This window comes from Aspergillus pseudonomiae (genome assembly GCF_009193645.1).
Source record: "Aspergillus pseudonomiae strain CBS 119388 unplaced genomic scaffold BDV37scaffold_70, whole genome shotgun sequence".
NCBI classification, from domain to species: domain Eukaryota; kingdom Fungi; phylum Ascomycota; class Eurotiomycetes; order Eurotiales; family Aspergillaceae; genus Aspergillus; species Aspergillus pseudonomiae.
In genome coordinates this window covers 55,238-74,771 of record NW_022476062.1, presented here as the reverse complement: position 1 = coordinate 74,771, position 19,534 = coordinate 55,238, and the positions used below count along the sequence as shown (strand labels likewise).

At 50.9% G+C, this 19,534-nt stretch overlaps 8 protein-coding genes across 8 annotated transcripts; 4 read left to right on the top strand and 4 right to left on the bottom strand.

Annotated features, from left to right (window-relative positions):
- Positions 1 to 237: 237 nt before the first annotated feature.
- Positions 238 to 4,241, bottom strand: BDV37DRAFT_296545 (cytochrome P450; the record flags this gene model as incomplete). Its single annotated transcript, XM_032090139.1, has 5 exons — positions 4,063 to 4,241; positions 3,901 to 4,001; positions 2,574 to 3,755; positions 1,373 to 1,982; positions 238 to 1,320 (listed from the first exon to the last, which is right to left on the bottom strand). Exons 1-5 carry the CDS (start codon positions 4,231 to 4,233, stop codon positions 238 to 240), a joined length of 3,147 nt encoding a protein of 1,048 aa, XP_031938305.1. The 5' UTR covers positions 4,234 to 4,241.
- A 599-nt stretch (positions 4,242 to 4,840) lies between these two features.
- On the top strand, positions 4,841 to 7,906 carry BDV37DRAFT_286085 (non-ribosomal peptide synthetase; the record flags this gene model as incomplete). The annotated part of the gene is made up of 1 exon (XM_032087853.1): positions 4,841 to 7,906. The coding sequence occupies one exon, from the start codon at positions 4,841 to 4,843 to the stop codon at positions 7,904 to 7,906; it is 3,066 nt and encodes a 1,021-aa protein (XP_031938304.1).
- Positions 7,907 to 8,427: 521 nt separating this feature from the next.
- On the bottom strand, positions 8,428 to 9,517 carry BDV37DRAFT_296541 (uncharacterized protein; the record flags this gene model as incomplete). The annotated part of the gene is made up of 2 exons (XM_032090138.1): positions 9,147 to 9,517; positions 8,428 to 9,046 (listed from the first exon to the last, which is right to left on the bottom strand). Exons 1-2 carry the CDS (start codon positions 9,422 to 9,424, stop codon positions 8,428 to 8,430), a joined length of 897 nt encoding a protein of 298 aa, XP_031938303.1. The 5' UTR covers positions 9,425 to 9,517.
- A 1,649-nt stretch (positions 9,518 to 11,166) lies between these two features.
- Positions 11,167 to 12,246, top strand: BDV37DRAFT_296535 (ankyrin repeat domain-containing protein; the record flags this gene model as incomplete). The annotated part of the gene is made up of 2 exons (XM_032090137.1): positions 11,167 to 11,242; positions 11,294 to 12,246. 2 exons carry the CDS (start codon positions 11,167 to 11,169, stop codon positions 12,211 to 12,213), a joined length of 996 nt encoding a protein of 331 aa, XP_031938302.1. The 3' UTR covers positions 12,214 to 12,246.
- An 863-nt stretch (positions 12,247 to 13,109) lies between these two features.
- Positions 13,110 to 13,507, top strand: BDV37DRAFT_256217 (uncharacterized protein; the record flags this gene model as incomplete). The annotated part of the gene is made up of 1 exon (XM_032082812.1): positions 13,110 to 13,507. The coding sequence occupies exon 1, from the start codon at positions 13,270 to 13,272 to the stop codon at positions 13,504 to 13,506; it is 237 nt and encodes a 78-aa protein (XP_031938301.1). The 5' UTR covers positions 13,110 to 13,269.
- A 489-nt stretch (positions 13,508 to 13,996) lies between these two features.
- On the bottom strand, positions 13,997 to 14,695 carry BDV37DRAFT_286082 (serine protease inhibitor-domain-containing protein; the record flags this gene model as incomplete). Its single annotated transcript, XM_032087852.1, has 1 exon — positions 13,997 to 14,695. The coding sequence occupies one exon, from the start codon at positions 14,693 to 14,695 to the stop codon at positions 13,997 to 13,999; it is 699 nt and encodes a 232-aa protein (XP_031938300.1).
- Positions 14,696 to 15,165: 470 nt separating this feature from the next.
- Positions 15,166 to 17,563, bottom strand: BDV37DRAFT_256213 (POT family-domain-containing protein). Its single transcript, XM_032082811.1, has 5 exons — positions 17,405 to 17,563; positions 16,788 to 17,330; positions 16,477 to 16,736; positions 15,819 to 16,418; positions 15,166 to 15,748 (listed from the first exon to the last, which is right to left on the bottom strand). The coding sequence occupies exons 1-5, from the start codon at positions 17,406 to 17,408 to the stop codon at positions 15,329 to 15,331; spliced, it is 1,827 nt and encodes a 608-aa protein (XP_031938299.1). The 5' UTR covers positions 17,409 to 17,563; the 3' UTR covers positions 15,166 to 15,328.
- A 1,067-nt stretch (positions 17,564 to 18,630) lies between these two features.
- BDV37DRAFT_286080 (uncharacterized protein) lies at positions 18,631 to 19,374 on the top strand (the record flags this gene model as incomplete). Its single annotated transcript, XM_032087851.1, has 1 exon — positions 18,631 to 19,374. One exon carries the CDS (start codon positions 18,631 to 18,633, stop codon positions 19,372 to 19,374), a length of 744 nt encoding a protein of 247 aa, XP_031938298.1.
- Positions 19,375 to 19,534: the final 160 nt, after the last annotated feature.

Genomic DNA, 19,534 nt, shown 5'->3' with positions numbered 1-19,534 from the left:
ATCAGGTTACTGGGATAGAAGCTATGCAGGAGTAAATCCTCTGCGTAGTTTGTTTGTCAAGAACACTACAAATGGTTATTCTGGACACCATGCTACCAGATTTACTAGCCGTACTTTGTAGAATATATTTATGTCTAGCGAGCCGGGAAGTGAGTTGATGGAGAAACTTGCTATTTCGTCACAAGAGAGATCGGATTGTGGACTCTGTAAGATGGCTACTGTCGTCACCTATTTGCACTAAGGTTCAAATCGATACATCCCCAAATTCTCTGAGAGGTTGATCCAGTCAGTCAAGGAACTTGGATCTAGAGGAGCCAAGAGATCCCCAAACCCGTCCGCTGCGCCTCCCGCATCCTGCCCCGAATGCTCTTCAGCCGTGCGTGACTCGAGTACACGTTCCTCAGACGCTCCACGAGGCTGTGTCGGCGAGGACATTGCGACATTCGCTCTCCGTTGTATCGCCTTTTCCCGTAAGTGCCGCAGCACCTTCCACGTCGGCCCTGGATCCGGCCGGGTTGGGTCATTCTCGGTTATGTTGAAGACAGCGTCGACAATATTCCACACGCGCACCACGTGAGGCCCGGCGGGCTGAGCGCACAGATGCCACAGAAGATACATCAGGCAGTGGAACTGATTGTAGCTGGCGAATAACCAGCGGAACCCACGGAGCAGGTCGTCTGTCTGCAGCTCCATGCTTTGCTCCAAGCAGGCACATGCCGATATCAGCGTCTGTTCCGCAGTCGAAGAAACAGCCTCCTGTGATTGATCATTGCTGAGGCCCACTTGATAGACGGAAAATTCAAACTTGGAGAGAAGAGAGCGCGTGGACAACCACGCGACCTTCTGGATGGGAATGTTCGTATCGCAGTTGCACAGGTACGTACTCTCCAGGTAGGTTGTAAGCTCATGCACAGTTTGGAGACGCTGGGAGAGGTCTCTCTGGCCCAAGGTGCTCTGGTATACCTTCTGAAAGGCGATGGCAATCTCCGATGTGAGGAGAAAGAGGCTCATCTCAGTCCATTTCGCGCGTGGTCCGGGGAGGATTCGTAGATCGGGTGACAGATCACTATCATTGACGTGCAGGGGGAGACGAGTATCCGATCGGCTGCCAAAGCCATGTACTGCGAGACCGTGGTCCTCGGCAGCCCGATAGTCTAGAACTAGGATCTGCCACCAGAGGCGCCGGCGAACCTCAGCGTCGAATGGGGGGAGATTGAAATGGGTTCCGTCGCGATGGAGGCCGATCGACAGGGCAGCACGGATGAGGACTCCATTGATGATCCATCCAGATCGACTTGTACGGTGTGCGCGGAGGCATGTCTCACAAGCAAGGTCAGTTCACTTGCCCAATGACGGGGAAGGGTAATCTCACGATATAGATGGCCAGGGCCTGCAAGGACAACATGGACGGCGCGTCCAGACAGGCCGCATCGATCATGACCTTTTCGAAGCGGGCTTGAAAGTCTCGCAAGCTGGATCGCCTATCGCGCCCGAGGAGGTTTGCGGCGTCGACCTCGGCCAGACTGGTCACTGCTGCAAAGTAAATGGCGAACAGAAGAGCCCTGCAGTCATCCGATCCTTCACCGTTCATAATCGAATACACCAGTGGCTCGACTGTTGGAAGATGGAGGATTTTGACCACGGGATCAACATTGTTGCGATATATCTGCCATAACTGTGCGGATTGCCAGCGCGACAAGTCGAGCTCGTTACCCCCATGCGCAGGCCGTCTGGCGCTTGCCAAAATGCCTTCTGGTCGCAAGCCTGCGTTGATTTCATCTGTATCCCGTGGGGTCCCTATGACTTTGTACAGAGCCTTCTCCTTGTCCAGGATCTGCGAGAGGAATGCCTCGTTGATGTACCGAGTGGAGGCACCATCCGGAACAAGAAGCTCCTGTTGGCGGCTGGGAGATTGCGGTGGTTCTGGCAGCAAGGCCGCGGAGGTGACTCGGACGTTCGGATTGTCAGGAGGTTGCGAAGCGCTAGTATTGTTAGCTAGCACGGCCAGACTCCGTTCCAGCTGCACAACCCGATCGGTGATGGTGACTTTCTGGACCCTCCGAGGCCGATGAGCGTTGGCGTCGGTGGTGGGGTAGCGACACGCAGCGCCGAGCCGTACGCAGGCCGAGCACGGCAGCGTCTTGCTACAGCGGACTTTGCGCTGGTGGCACTGGGTGCATGATCGCTCCATGATCCTGTCGGGAACGTACAAATATGGAGATGCCTCTGGGTTTGTCTAACAGACTCAAGGGAAAACGCTTGAACGTCGTATTGGTGGTGCTCGGTGGCTCGGAAGTGCCAAGGCACCGACGTGCAGGAAGGCAGACATTAGGGTTATCAGATACGAGAAATATACTAGTAGATCGACGTGCAAGTCGAGACCGTGGCTAGAGGTTACATAATGGAAACACGGGGATCGATGTCACCCTACGTGGAAATTTCATCGTCAATCTCAGCCATGAATCCACTCATGGTAACAAGATGGATTCTGGGTCTCACTCGTGCTCTATAGATTGCACAGGAGATGTCCTGTATGTACAAATCGCCACCCTTCTCATGTCCGCTGAACACACCTCACTTGCAAATCTGGATGCGTGATCCAACACTCAGGGTCCTGCGTCCAACTCCCTTCCTCGAGCATCTGCAACTCATAATGCTTGACCAAATGCAGCAGGATGGCCCGTATCACCACGTCAGCAGTGTAGCGCCCGATACACTGGCGAGGGCCAAATCCAAAGCGCCAGAAGTGGTACCGTAGATCCGTGTTCGAGCTGTTCAAGAACCTCTCGGGGCGATATGTGTCATTATCGGGTGCCCAAAATTCATTCCGCACGTTCAGTCCCCAGGTATCAACTACATAATTGGTGCCAGCGGGGATGCGATATCCATCTACTACACGCTCCGTTGGCGCAGACTGCGGGATGGTAAAGGGTAGGGCTGGACGGAGCCGGGATGACTCTAGCACACATGCTGCAAGATAGGTTCCGTTCCGAGAGATATACCCTTCTTCCTCGGCAGTTGTCAGCGCGGATATTTCCTCGTGCAGACGTGCTTGGCAGGCCGGATTGGCAGCCAAAAACACCAGATTCCAGGAAAGACCCCCCGTTGTGACGTCCAGGTTGGCGTACAGCGTTTCGTCCATTGTCTGTGCAACCTGCTCCTCACTGAGGGTGCCCTTGAGCACGGCGTCGTACATCTGGACAACCATCGCCGACGGGTGTTTGTCCCGGGCACGCTCATATGCGGCGCGATTGAACGCCCGCCACTGAGAGCGGAATCGCTGCAGCTGACGGTTGGCTTCCGTTGGGAAGAAGCGCGAGATGTTAAAGCGGGCCAGGCCACCGAAAAGAACGAATTTCATGAGATTTTCACGGGCCGGTGCGAGGGCATTGAGTTCAGATTTCATGTCTGGTGTAAGGGAGCCATAGTTGGCCTCTGCAACGATGAAAAACGGAAGCATCTTCAGGTCCTGAACGGGGTGTATCCGGCCCTCTCTCAAATTTCCGATGCTCTCGAGGTCATGGAAGTGGGCCCTAACATGCTCCTGAATCCGACCGATGGACCTGACAGCTGCCGGGTGCATGAAAGGTGGTGCCGCAATCCCCTTCAAGAATTTCCAGCGCTGACCCGCCATTAGCCCTAGGCACTGACCTAGGATACGGCTCATAAAGTAACCAGAATCACTATTCGTGGCTTTCGTATGCTTGTCTGAATCTCTGAAAATGGCGTGCAGCTGCTCGGGTCTTGTCAAGACCCTAGTTGTGCGTCAGTCAGATCGTGGTTTCCAACACGAGGGCACGAGGGTATCCGAACACTTCTGGAGTCATTCCCGCCCAAATACGGTAGACATTGCCGTATTTCCTTTGCCATTGCTCGCTCCTTGTTCTCCCCTGCACGTACTTCTCTACATCGCCTTGTCCATTGGGCCACACGTAATTCGGCCCGGGGATACTCCTACCAGTCTCTGTATGTTGAATCGGATTCTGCAATTGTAAATAGATCTATAAATCAACCGGTTTAGTTGAGCAATCTGCAAACTAAGCATGGGGTAGACGTGCATACACTGAGGACCCAAGAGATAACTCTGGACACAGGAGTGAACGGTGCTGGTAGAAGCAGTGTGGCAATGCAGAGACTAGTCACAGCCAAGAGGACAAAAAGACACGCGTATAGAACTTCGGGCCGTGTCAGCCGATCCTGATAGGATAAGCCCAAGTTCGGCGTCGGCAACATGGTTAAAGTAACTAAGACCCGGTTATCCTGATGTCTCCTTCACTCGGAGTGTAGAACAGAAATGGCCGGCGGTTCGTGGTCTGCTCGCTCTATATAGTAGCACCGGACAAAGAGGATGATGAATGAAGGTCGGAGATACGACTTGATGAGGTAGTGATGGAAAACAGTGGTCTTCGCACATATGGTTGCCTCAGTTGAGTGCAGACCATCTGAAACTAGACTTGCTGACATGACATGACATGACGTGACGTGACTCGTATATAAAGTTTGAAAAGATGAGATCCTTCGACGCTGAACCGTTAGGTAAATGGTATGCGCAGATTGTTACATCGCCAAGAGAGTAATGAAACTGGCTCGGATTGTATACGAAGGATAGGGCTGAGGACCCACAACAAGGCATGGCGAAGAGCGGATGTTGAGAGTCATCAATCGGTTCTCGAGAGAAGAGAAGGGATTCAAGGATTGTAGAGAGATGAAGGTAAGGTAAAGCTGTAGACAGTATATATTGAGGTCAGAAGCCCAAGCAATGGTAAGTCGCTAGATCCATCACAATCAATCGACCTCATCACATCTACTAAATTCTGCTCTCCGACGAACCATCCCCACAATGTCAATCTTTTCAAACATCTCCTCACTTGGCCTCGAGGCATGCTATCGGCATCATGTCTGCACTACTCCCAATGCTACTGCGGTAGTGGACGGTGACCAATCCATGACATATCGAGAGCTAGACACGCGTGTGAATCATCTGGCCTCGATTCTAGCTTCGGAGTGCATTCAAAAAGAGGAGCCAGTTGGCATTCTAGTGCCTATGGGAATTGCACATGTAGTAGCTCAGGCTGCTGTGCTGCGTTTGGGAGGATCTTGTGTGCCGATGGATTTGTCATTTCCTGACCAGCGCATCAATGACCTTCTGCGTGCCTTGAAAACGCGTATTGTCCTCACTGTCGTGAGCGAAAAGGGTCGCTTCCCGGAATTCAAGCCCATACTCGTGGAGTCCAGGTACTCCAACGTGCACCAGAATGGATATCATGAAGATCCGGTTCTCGCTGTTGAGACTGGGCGCGATCATCGGACCCACATCCTACACACCTCAGGGACAACAGGTCTGCCCAAACCTGTGGAGATCATGTCCAAGGGAATCACCCGGATGGCCTTCAACACGCAATGTGTTGAGTTCAAGAGTACGGATCGAGTGGCTCAGATTTCGGCGCCCAGCTTTGACGCCGCTCTGTTTGAGATCTGGACTACTCTGGCTAGAGGAGCCACCATTGTTCTGCTTCCAAAGAACGTCGTTATTGATCCTGTTGCACTTCATGACAGCCTGCGCAAGTACCGCATCACTTCGATCCTGGTCACGACTGCTTTGTTGAACCATGTCGTGTCGGCCATCCCCAATGCGTTCGAGGACCTCGACTATGTACTCACTGGTGGCGAGGCGGCGAATCCCAGTGTGATGCAGGTGATATTGGAGAATGGACCACCGAAGAAGCTTATTCATGCGTACGGACCAACCGAATGTACGATTATCACAACGTACCATCTCACAACCTTGGAAGAAGTCCGCCGGGGACAGACTCCTATCGGGAGACCATTGGATTGCACCAACGTCTATATCCTGGATGATGGTCTGCAGCCCGTCAAAAACGGCAGTGTTGGCGAACTTTATATCGGTGGTGACGCCGTTGCACGCGGTTATCTGGGGCGCCCAGAAGCAAATGCCAAGAGCTTCCTCGAAGTATCCCATTTATCGAAGGATGGGTCACCTGTTCGTGTCTACCGATCAGGGGACCTAGTTCGCATGCTTGACACCGGCGCCATTGAGTTCGTGGCGCGTGCCGACAACATGGTCAAGCTCCGTGGATTTCGCATCGAGCCGGCCGAGATCGAGGGGGCACTCCTAAAGAGTGAGATGGTCCAAGGTACCGTTGTGCTGCCCGTCCGTCGCCCGGGAAAAGAGACGTATATCGTGGCCTTTGTCATTCCCAAATATGATGGTGCATTTTCTCTGGAGCAACTCGACGAGTATCTGCGTCGGCGGCTACCTGCGTACATGATGCCTCGGTTGGAGGCCGTTGCCTCACTACCCTTCACTGTCCATGGCAAGATTGACCGTGTAGCGGTCATGAATAAGCATTTGGAGGAAACGAAGAGGGCCGAACAGCAAGTTCTTGTATCCTCTAACGTCAAGGATACGGGAGACACTGTAACCTGGTTACGTACATTGTGGACATCAGTGCTCGGCATCAGCAATATTGATAACGAGTCTAATTTCTTCCACTTGGGAGGCAGCTCACTACAGGCGGCCGCACTGCTGGTCCACATTCGTCGGCGCTTCGGCATGACATTGACCATGCAGCAACTCCATGACTGTCCCACTCTTCTTGGCGTGGCCAGTTTGATCGATGCTGGCCATGCCAAAAGCAAAGTAGACCACTCCCGGCTCGGCCTCTTCATCGCCGACTCTCAATTAGCCCAGGACATCCCTGTTCTGTCCAAGGAAGCTCCAGATTGGAGAAGTCCCTCCGAGGGTCGCGTGTTCCTGACCGGAGCAACCGGATTTCTAGGGACGTACTTCCTACGTGAGTTGATCGACCGCCCAGATGTCAAAACTGTTGAGTGCCTGGTTCGTGCCTCGGACGCGCATTCCGCCCGTGCACGGCTTCTGGGAGCTCTGGATAAGTACGGACTGGGATGCAACGACAATCTAGAGAAGGTGACCGCCATTGCAGGAGATCTCGGTAAGGAATTGTTCGGACTGTCCCAAGCCGAGTTTACAGATCTAGCTCTCCGGACCAGCGTCGTGTTTCACATCGGCGCACATGTGAACTACGTGCAACCGTACGAGAAACATCGTAACACTAATGTCTATGGAACTTTGAACTGCATTAAGCTTGCGACGACCGGACGGACCAAGGCACTGCATTATACATCGACGGCCGCCGTCACAGGCCCAGTATCACACTTCACAGGTGCAGACCGCATCCAGGAGGATGTCGATCTAGGAGAGTTCCAGGGCTGGCTGCCCTACGACATCGGGTACACACAGAGCAAGTGGGTCTCGGAGCAATTGATTCACTCCATGATCGCAAAGGGCCTGCCGGCGATTGTATTCCGACCGGGCTTCATCATGGGTGACAGTCTTCGAGGCAAGGGTAACTGCGACGACTTCATGTGCCGGGTGTTCATCGGCTCTATCAGATTGGGATATAGGCCTATTCTCCCGAACCAAAGCAAGATCATGATCCCTGTTGATTTTATTACCACCGCCCTGCAGCATATCACCTCGAACCCCAAGAACTTCGGACGGACTTTCCATCTGGTGCCACAAACACCGGAGGAGGACACGGATATTGAAACCTCCTGGGAAATGCTCAAGGAGCTAGGGTATGACCTCAAAGCGGTGGAGTACAAAGATTGGTTAGAGATCCTATCAAAGGACAAGGATCTGCTTACCAACCCATTACTGCCTATGCTACCAGTACTGCAGGAGCCAGTCCGGAAGCATTTAACTCGATGGGAGCTTTACGAGGACATGGCCACGTACGATGTGACAAACACCAGACAGTCGCTAGCAGATTGTGGAAAGCTGAAGTCCGGCATTGGCCTGGAGGACTTACGTCGACATGTTGAGGACTGGGTCACTCGCGGACTGGTACCTTCCAGTAACTAGGGTCTTTCCATAGAGTATATCCTATGGCCATCTGTACAGATAATGACCCTTTTCCAGCTTGGGTTGTAAAAGAAAAATGGCAGACTTAGAGGCTAATTCACACCACAATGGCTATTAGGTGGTGAAGGAAAGATAAATGAGAAGTAACAAGAAGGCTATCAAGTTCCAAGGGTTCTAATAACCTCTTCCGTGTAGCGACGCAATTCATAGAACGTAGATGACAAAAAGAAAAGCACTCTCGGATTGCAACAGGAGTGATATACGGAACGGGTTCGGACCGTGCACCTTATCTACTACTGGAATTTTATTATTGCTTTTGCTACGTATCCGTATGTATGTGGAACGAATAGGGTACAATGGAATGACATTTAGAAGCAACCTCGAAAATGTGTAGTGGCAGTACCTGCAGCTAACTTTAGGACAAATGGGAAAAAGAACTCTGTGCCAGGAATACCACTGGCCTTCGTACAACGGCCTGATCACCATCGGTACAGTCTGGCGGAGTCCTACACCACTTTTCTTTATACTTGAGGCTGACTCTCAAAGAATACTAGGCACCGCAATTCCAAGCTCTGGCGAGCCTCTTGCACACCCTGCGTTCTTGGATCCACAAAGGCTGTATGAGGCGTTCGTCTAGCTGTCTGGCTGTCATCCTTCGAATCGTAACATTTGATCAGCAGCACCTCATCCGGCTTCATGTCGGACATATAATACCATTTATGGCCAGGTGCATACTTGCCGTAAAGCATACCGAAACCGCCACCCTTTGTCGCCCCATCGTAGTCTTTGTTTTTCTCGTGGCCAGGAACCCGTCCATAGATCTCGAGGAGATCATCATCACTGAAGGAGCGTGCATCTGACACAGCCAAAGGGTCCCGGGGAACTGCCTTCAGTGGTCGCCATATGTTGATGATAGCCCATCGAGTTTTCAACAGTCGCTCAGCTTCCAACGCAGACAGGTTGTCTTTTAACACTTCGAAAGCCCCAGGCTCTGACTGATCCACATGGACATGCCGCGCAGGTACCATCACACTCGTCGCCTTTGTATCCGGGTCGGTCGAACCGGCCATTGCTTCGACCCTTTCATAAGGAGCGGTGCGAGTGATATGCGAAAAGACGTGGGCGCGGGTGGCACCAGTTCTTTATTTGTGGCATCAGCAACATTCTTGTGGATGTATAACAGAAGCTGAAATCAAAAGGGCCAAGGGAAAATGGAGAAATGGTACAAGGCTATACTTACACGTTCTTTAGAATATCCTCCGCTTCGGGGTACATATGTGTTTTCACAGAAGCTTCCTTGAAAAACGCAACATGCTGACTGACATGGTTCATGAACTGAAAACCATGGACGTCCAGGGTAAATGCGCCCTCTTCACCACGCACATCCTGGATTAGGACAGGTCGAGTATCAATGGGCCGGCGATATGCACCAACTGTGCCCAGTATAAGCTCCCTTTGCATAGGGCCTTCGGTAGGCCAATAATTCAAGAATGTCTGAACTACCTGACGGGAGCGCATGGTTGTCAATGGACCTATCACCTAAGGGAAGCCAATTGGAGATTCTAGGGTCGACGTGCAGTCCAGACAGCCTTCGGGAACGGGAGCTTAAATTGCAGTGATATGAGATGAACTGTATTGCTGGCTTGCCGCTATTTATGAGCGATGCCATTGTGACCCTTTTGAATACTTGGAGCCACGGCGCAGACCTCTGACAACACGAACCAAGCATGATTCGCAATACGAGGCTTTTCTCATGATAGTGCAGCCGATGGCGACCGTAGATTCTACACCGAGACCCCGAGTTTTGCTATCAGTTGCTTTGGAGATGTAACGTTCAGGGATAAGAGTGCATAAATACGAGATGACCTATCCAGCAGGAGGGTACTGAGCACTGATCGTCGCTCCGAGGATACCGAGCTTCGTCCAAATCACAGTGCACTACAACAAGTCTCCTAAAATGCATATGCATGCTTGACCCAGGGGTGGTGGCAAATGCCAGCATCGCGCGGGGACTGTGTTGCAAGGGCTCGGAGGCATGACGTGCAGGATCTGATGATCAGATAAGTCTTCTTGGCATGTTCCATTGCGTCAATGGCTATTGCTTGTGTAGAAATGATCATCGGCTCGGAGAGATGCCTGTTCCATCACGCCGTCAGTGTGACTCTCTCTCCAGAGGAGGAGGCTTTCAGCGACAATTGTTAGCATTTCTTGCATTGAACTGGAGATGTTACCGTCTCACCGTGACTAACTAATATAGTAAATGATGTATTCTATACTTTTCAATTCCATCCACTCAGGTGGGCATGTGTTGAGCAGGGAATGTGAGGTTGATAAAAGAGCAAGCGCCCTACTTTCACACAAATGCTACCAGGCTCAAGAAAACGATACGACAGCAAGTCTGAGGCCTTCGGTTTGTCTCGGCTGTCGGAAGAGCGTATTTGAACGGAGTCCGAGGTAGTAGTCAGTGGGGACATTCGCGAGGTGGTCTCTGATGTTTGTTCCCCACTGCAGCACATTAGACATTCTTCACGCATTCTGTGCGGACCAGGGTTAGAGTATCGGAAGAAAAGGTACGCCGAGCGGATGAACGCGCATGGTGCCACTGTCGCGCAGAGTATATATGCTGGGCTTGACCTGCTGCTGCCCAGTGCTTCCATTTTCTATTGAAGAGTACTCTGCCAAGTGCTGGCCTGATATCTCCATGCCCGCTGGCTTGACAAGACTATATGATGCTTGGGCTAAGCACCAAGCAAGCAGATGGAAGCGGTTCCTCCCGGAAAGGTTCCGTGAGTCGTCTTTTGCAGAACTGCACCTCAATACGAGGTGCCACTAGCCAAGGTAATGATACGAGGCCGGCCTGTCAGTGGCTGTCGAGCTGTAGTCAATTAATCCACTGCAATGCCTCGGAACCCTCTACAGTCCGTACTTTCGCCTCCATATGGTACTTTTTGGCCCTTTGAAGTTAGAATTTCATTACCGCTCTGGAGGGGATTAGCGGAATCAGTACACTCCATCCTAGAAGAGGTCTCTTTGGGTAACTATACTATACTGCTTACTGTCTTAATGTCTTTCTGAAGCTTGGCAGCTGATATTTTCCTGTTTAGAAATGTGTAAGAAATCCTTTCGCGGCGCCAGCCGTTGACTGCGCTGCAATTTCTGATTTCAGTGCTGCCTTGCCTTATATATTTCCGGATTTCCACCCAGTGCAGTCGTCGAGAGGAACAAACACGGATCTCTCGTCGTACATGGCTCTAGTCGAGATGGGCCCGCCTCACGAGGAGATACTAGCCCTCAAAAGACGCAGGGAGCAAAACCGCCTTGCACAACGACGTCGCCGTACGTTTAAACTTTCGAATTGCTTCTATAAAGCCCAGCTAACTCACCCAGGTGATAATGTTCGACGGCGGTTGAGAGACCTGGGCCTCGACACTAACAGTCCGCTCTCTCCCAGTCCAATGTCAAAAGACCGTACAGTCACACTAAATTCTCACCAGAGCGCCAGATCAACCAACTCTTTATCATTTGAGATCCCCATTGCTGACACAGACATGTCGCCATATGATGCGTCTTTGAAAAGTCTGATACGATTGGACAGCCAAATTCTACTGACTGAAGTCTCATTGCCGGCATATGCCTTGTCTTTCTCATCATCTGCGGGCCCACTATCAGGTTCTACGTCTGCCAGTCAGCGCACGTACGATGATTCAACAGATCCTACTTGGTTACAGACTTTCTATGATACATCACTACCCACGATTTCCTTTGATGGCAGTAACACGCCACCCCGTGAGGCTCAAATCCCAATCACCGACGACAACAATCTTCCTCGAGCGTCAAACCTACGGAGTATGAGGTCTGGCTTAAATGACACATCGCCCGGAGCCTGCACGTTACCCTCGTCCACAGATGGTGACCAGATGAGTTCACCAGGCCTTCCATCTTATCAAGTCCCACAACATTGCAGAACGCCATTTCCGGCACAGGCACATCCGCGATGGACCACGGCGCTACATATGGCAGTCTCGAGGGGCAATTTCGCGGTGATGCGACTTCTCCTGGGCCATGGAGCGGACCCCAACGCAGTCAACAGCGAAGGAGCTACGGCTCTCCATGTCGGAGTCATAAATGGCAATTACACGATGGTGGCTGAGCTCCTCCAACGGGGGGCTGATCCCACCCTCACCAATGCGGCAGGCTGGCTTCCACTGCACCTCGCGGTTCATGCGGGCGATGAGGGTTGTGTACGAGTGTTACTTGAGGCCGACCAGCCTGTTGACTATCCCATATCCAATTTTGAGTACCCTTGAAGGATGATATTGCCACTGGCCCCATGATACGCACGTTCACATGACGAGAATGAGTGGAAATGAGTGTCTTTTGGCTTCTTTCGTTATTTTCTCGTGCTTTTTTTTTTTTTTTTTTGGTTGGAGGGATGAGGCTTGGCTCCCTCTCCTGTGCCCCTTGCTGATGACGAATTCTTCCTGATGGATTCCAACCCATGTTCACTACTCCAATTCCATTCTTGGTCCTGGTGAAATGCCTTCCCGGCGCTCCGACGAACGGATTTCACTTCATTGCTGCCTTGCATGACAGAAATTCGCTTAGCCTCGGGTCTAGAACCTTTTTACTTCCCCCACTTGGGGTCCTTGCAGGATTCCTTTTGTCACGCCAAGGCTCGGTGGTGGGATGCCCTCCGAGGCGCCGAGCAGAGATCTTATCTGATACAACGCCAGCACGTAGTAACTATTCGACACCTTCACCAGTTAGATCTCGCCAATGCCAGGAAATAGATTTCTTTGGGTCACGTAATGTCACCTAGCTGTTGTCATATCAGTACTATGCTTACCTACATTGCTTTAACCCACGGCAGCGCCCCGGAAGATCCGTAAGGATCCACGTTTAACCTTCAGCCTTAGAGTAGAGGACTTTCATCTCGCACCTACATAAGGATAATCAACTCTCAACACACATCTCAATCAAGAAATTGGTTTTCCAACACTTGTTACCTATAAAGCATTGAGGGTCCTACATTCGTGCTTCTTTCCCCCATTTGGGTCTGACCAGGGCGGCCATCACCGCCAAAATATATAGCAAGGTAGAACTGTACCAATTCTTTTTTTTGTCAACGACAACAACGAAGGGCCTCTTTAGTAACTAATTGAGATGTCAACCACGTCTTCAGAATTATTTCAGTCATCTACAAGTAGTCCTCTTTGTTCGACACATCTTTTCTCTATTGTCTCGGCATCGGTAATGCCTGGTTATAGAGCTAGTATTTGGAGCACGATGGAGAAACTCGCAATCTTTCATTGCGGGTAGACGATTACTGGTGAATAACAGCCAATAGAAGGATAACATCCTACATGAAATTGCTCTGTATCTTAACTTTTCGCCCGACAACGATGGCCATGATAATCGTATGTGACGAAAGTTGGTGCTGTATAATTCAGGAGGCAAGTATGACTTGCGCGAGAAGATGGACTGACCTATTGGATGCTATTGAACAAGCCCTAACTGAGACTGCACCGAGTGACGAACAAAGACAGGTGGAAGGAATTGCTATCATCAACGCACTCAGTAATGGACATCTGATATTTTGAACAACGCACAATTGACATCCGCAGTGGGTTTGAGACAGACCAGATGCGATCTTTTGGAGGAATACCGTTGTGAGATATCCAGCACATTACCCGCAGATGAAAACCCTTATTAGTTCAGAACAAAGTATCTCTATCTATTGTCGATGACTCAAGGCCTTGGTTATATCAGGCTTGGGTACCACAGTGTCTGCTTATCGATTATGGAATGTCAAAATCATTCCCAGAGCTTCTACAACAACGTCATGTTTGAAAAGATGGATCACTTCATTCATGCGACTGATTTTGAAAACAACGAACGGGCTATCACCTCATATTGCAAGAAGAGCGCTCAAGACAAAGACAGATTTCAATACTAGGAGGTAGCAGACTTATCCAACCGTAAAAATACCGGTGAATAGAACAAGGTCCATGTCCTCAGCCACAATCGAAAACACAAATGGCCTGTCAAACACCACACTAGGTAGATAGGTCGAACGACCACCTCGTCCCGTTACCACCGCTGTAGCAGCTGCGGACTCCGTGCCGTCCTCGTCCAGCAGGATAGCAACACTGTGTATGATATGTTGAACCATGACACCAGCGGAAATGCCCGGAAATGTTCCGGATATCGGATATGCCAGGTCACAAAGCGATTCGACAATGCCCTCCTGACACGAAGATTAATCTTTGGGAGGCCAAATTGCAGTAGCTTTGTTGGTTCGAAGCGGCGCGGAGGTCCGTCGCGGCGCAATGCTTGTAACGTATGGAGCAGAGAGCTGGCATCGGTCGGTAAATATGCGATAAAAGCCAATTGGGACGAGGCACTTGAGGTATAAGGAAGCCGAATGGCTGTATAGGTCCTGTCTCGCGAGATCAGAATTTCGTGACGATGCAGGAGCATCATTTCGACAGGACAAGTTCGATGAGTGGATACATGGAAGGGAAAGTCCTTGAGAGTATTCTTCCGATCGAATCTCTTCTGCCATGCGGCTTTGAACACAAGTGCATTTACTAAGACTATGTTGGCATGGGCGAGGGTCTGGCTGTTCAGCATACATGGGATCAACCCATTCGTGTGTTCAGATACCCAGGCATTCATACAGTCTGTTCCGTCTTCCAGGCGAGCAAAACTATGATCCAAGTGTGCACCGAAGCATCTAAGATATTCGACGTAAGTAGGCGCGATATCGGTCGAGCTGTCCGCCAACATTGCATTTGCGGTAGTGAACCGCCTTCAACGATCAAACGCGCCGGTCAAGGTATCCTGAATTGTCGAAAGGACAGGTATCAACTCTTCAGGATCGTCTAACCCAAGCTTTTCGCAGACCTCTTTGCATCTCGCTTTGTCTGCCCCTCCTGCGAGCATGCCTAGTGCGATAGTGATCGCCAAAGGGGATACAGCGATGGCCGCTGATGAATCCCTCTTGACACATAGGTGGGTTATCAGATTCCACCCCAGCTGATTGACAGCTTGAATCACCGATGGCGGCATCGTTCTATGTGGAGATATCATCACAAACAGGTTATAAGATATGGAGATGAGCCAGGGGGGAATATCGTCTCGACTTCTTATATAGTAGATGTTAAGATGGGAGGGCAGTGTGCTTGGTAGCTTCGCTTACGGGGCGGATCATCCTCCTGGCCGGCCTAGTTATTACAATATTATACGTCATGAAGTTGTTCTGCAAATAACAGGAATCATTTCAAGCTACAAGGGCTAGCAGAAGATAATTGCGTACAGGAAGCAATTACCGCCACGATCCTCAATCACAGTATCATGGTAACACACCATGACGGCCAAGCCCGTCAGGTCGGAGCTGCAACACCCTGGTTTGTTCCTGCGTCACTGTTTTGGCGAGATCCCATACTCTTCATTTTCGGCAATCGCAGGTGTTGGGTTGGTTGTTTTGTTATAGGAGTTTTCAGTGAACGTGTTTCCAGTACCCTCAAGCTCTAGAACGCGCTCGGCATCCTCGCTTAGCATGTATTCTTCCTTGTCAATATGGCGGAACATGAAGTAGAAAATCACAGTGAGAACACCACCCACGATTGAGGGACCGCCGAATACCCAGGTAAGGTAAGGATCCCTGACAACGGCAGAGCATGCGAGCCCTATGGCATAAGCAACTGCGGTGTTAAGTAGGTTGATGGCTGAGACTACGCCACGCATGTTCTTGGGAGCGCGGGAATAGGCGATACCGTAGGCTGGTACATTGACAAACAGTTCGGAGATACCACCCAGTGCATATGGTATGGCCATCCACTGATATTCCGTTAGCAAGCAACAACTCCGTCGACCGAATGAAGGGGGGGATGGAAACAAGAATACATACCCAAATGCTGATCGGTGCCACCAATGAAACTCCGTCCGCATCCACGCATGTGTCGGAAGAACCGTACTTGCCACAAGGTCCAAGCTTGTAGGCGTAGTAGTTGAGCACCGTGTAGCCGACGCCGCCTATGGAAGACAAGGCCAGTCCCGTCGTGATCCGAGCCACAGGGCCATATCGAATGTGGAGACGACGAAGCAACGGGTAGAGCATGTAGTTGAGGACCGGGGCGCCCACGATGATACTAAGAGCGTTGAAGTTGCTAATAACATCGTTTGGCACGCCGTTCGTCGTCAACATGGTGGACAAAAAGCTTGCCGCGTTACCCAACCCGTTGTCATTGATGAACTGGATTGGGAAGAAGCAAAAGATTCCTGTCGCCTGGAATGCGCGGCGGACGTCTTCAACAAATTGGTCGTTCCAATGAGTCGTGAAGCGCTGGCCCTTGGCTGCGATTACTGACGGCTTGGCCGCATCCCAGAAGCCATGGCGTCCAATGCGCAACACGCCGCCACGAGCAAGGCAGATGCGCAGTACACGAACGACATTGAGCAGGTCGCTGCCACCGGGGGGGTGTAAAACAAGACGTTTCCGCAGCCAGAACTAACACCAGATTAGTATTGGTGGCAGATCGGTTATAGGGTATTTCATCATGACATACCAGGAGGGCAGGAAGCGGAAGATACAAGAATAGCGGCAGGATAAAGGCCAACCACCACCCGACATATTTCTCAGCATAGGAGGTTGCGACCTGCATGAAGCCACCGATGTTGATAAGAAGATAGAACCACAACATCGCACGCTCCGTCGTGACCTCAGGGTCGACGATAACCTTCTCGCCACTGGACAGCAGCTTGGTCCTTGCCTTCGTCGTGGGCATCTGATCCAACAGCAGGGGGGAGACATTGGGCTTGAACATGGCTGTGATTATTAGTGATGAACATCAGTAACGGTATAAGAGGTAGAACATACCCGCACCGACCGACAACATATACAAAGAAATGAAGAAAGGCGCTTTAGCACCCCCATTGGCAAGTAGTGCTGGGGCGGTCGCCCCAACCATTAGGACATGAGCGACACCAAAGACGAAGACACCCCAGAAGATCATCTTAAAGCGGCCCGTATGAGCGTCGGCTAGATAACCGAACAGCATGGGAAGGACATATGCCAGCATACTGAACGACTGGTTGACGGCGTTTGCCTTCACAGTGCCCATGCCCAGGGCGCCGGCCGTCTGTTGTGTTCCCTGTGGGGGTGCACCGTAGCCATTGCCACCGACGGGCAATGGACGATTGACGAAGTTGGAGATGAGGCCCGAAACGCCCAAGTACGAAGCTCGCTCGGAGAACTCGACCGCACAGATGAGATAGGCTACCAGGGGGAGATTCCCCGGCACACGTCGCAGGGTCGCCAACTCTTCCTCAGTGGGCTCGTTCTCCTCGTACTCTCCCGCAGAAGGCGACGTTTCCTCTATGGCGGGAATCTCGACCTTTTCGTCATAACGCTCTTGGGACGCTGGATGTATGTTAACAATCTGGTCACGGGAAACTATGCAAGTGGACAGATTCAAGACCGAACGCCAAACGTACCCATTGTGAGGAACTGCCTCTATAGGAGCAGCATACAAGAGACAAACGAAAAAACAAAAAAGGGGACAAGCGACCGTGTCTGGAACGGATCAGCGGTAGCCGGGGCCTCTTTAAAGCACTCATTCTCTTGTTTCCCTTTGTTGGCTCGGATGTAACTAGAGATATATTAAGCAAAGCGGGGTGGCAGGCCACATCCAATGACGGAGACAATCAGTTGGCACAAGATATTAACTAGCATGAGGAGAGATAACAAAGGACCTATCACGCAACAAGAAGAAAGATAAGCTTGCCATGGGGAAGCGTCTTAGCATGCGTAGCTAAGCACTACGACTAAGTTAGTTAGGGCTTAGCACGGATGGCGTTGTCCGGCTGGTCCATACCGTTCATCCCACACCGTCTGCGAGATAACGCATATTGCACTATGTGGGCCTCAATATCACCCGATGTAACCCTGCCCCAAGCCGTATGAACATACCGTGGGTCTGTGGGTATGCCGTCGCTTTACCTGTCCCCAAGCATAGGCAGTTGGATTTATGCATCTGCAGAGCTACAACCCAATCCAGTTGATTGCGAGATTTACATTGCATGAAGAGAAGACGAGAAATAGAGCCTCTCCAGATCGACCCAGCAAACAGCATGGAAACGCATACCGAGTTTTCAGTAGATCATTTGTGACACACTGCAGTTCTGTTTCTTTGGTCACGTGCTCCACTGGCCCAATTGGACCTCATGTGAGGCTTTACTTGACTTTCCATATCTTCATGGCAAGAACGCCTGTATATACCAGGCGAATCTCGTTCAGTCCATGTTCCCCTTTCGAGATCATCTCATCCGGTCATACAATGCCCTCGAACGTGACTGAAGAAGTAATAAGCTCCAGGTACGGGGCCGAGGTGGGCAAGAGTTGGGCGAAATGTTCCCTCCGGCATGGGCGTGGACATGAGGTTTATTCACGCCCGTTGTACCTTACCTCTCCTCCAAATGCCAGATCAATTTGGGACGCCTTTCCCATGTATACGAGGACAACGGTGACCAATGAGAAGCTGTGGCCTTGGGCTCAGCCACTTCATCGCCAACATTTAAGGTTTCGGCAAACACGAGAGGCAAGAGAAACCTCATCCGTTCGGTCATCATGGCATATATTCGCGAACAGATGCGGATCCCTCTTCTCCGTCGTTCTTGTACCTGGACTACTATCTTTGCTGAGATCCCACTGAGTCGAAAGGATGTACAAACGAAGCGTTTTCACCAACATCACCCCGCTCCCACCCTATATCACGCGGGAGACGGTCGTAGAAGCCCTCCACAACCATTCGGAAATGATTGAACTGAATCCTTTGGTGATCCGTCATCAGCCTTGTCGCCCGCCCGGCTTTTCGCCTGCGGATGAATTTCATTGTACCTGGTACGAGATGACCGACCGTATCTCGTATCTACCAGGCGGGCTTGTCCAGGGCAATGTGTCCTACTCAGGGTGCTTTTATGATCTTCCGCGGGGCCTCCAGACGCATGTCTATGCCCCAACCGGTTTGGACATCCGAGAAAAATGGTCTGTATGTGGGAATATGCCGGGAGAGCCGCGAGAGCCCGTCGAACTAGGCATTCCCGATGCCCCCCGTGAAGGGCTGTACCTTCGCGAAGATGTGAACATGCGGTCGCAGATTTGGGCCACAGGCTTTGTTAAACGGACACTCAAAAAGGCCCATGCGGTGCTCGTGGACCGGTTGGTCATCAAGGCGGATCTGGAAAAGCAGAAGAGGGACTCAGTATCAGGATGTGTATCCGACTCATATCTCCAACAGCAGACAAGTCTGTCTAACGATCAAAAGTCGACTCAAGAGGAGGACCCCATGTCACCGCACCAGAATCGCTGGTCAAGGGCCAGTGACATTGCCGAAGTTCCTGGCTCGTTGCAGGCGGGACAGAGATTCAATCAGCGACCAGATCGCCTTGTGCATGAACTTGAATAGGGATGGCCGTATGATTGCCGGCTATTACCTTTTTTTTCTTTTTTCTTTTTCGTTTTTCTCTTTTTCCTGTTTTTTTTTTTTTTTTTTTTTTTTTTTTTTTTTTTTTTTTTTTTTTTTTTTTTTTTTTTTTTTTTTTTTTTTTTTTTTTTTTTTTTTTTTT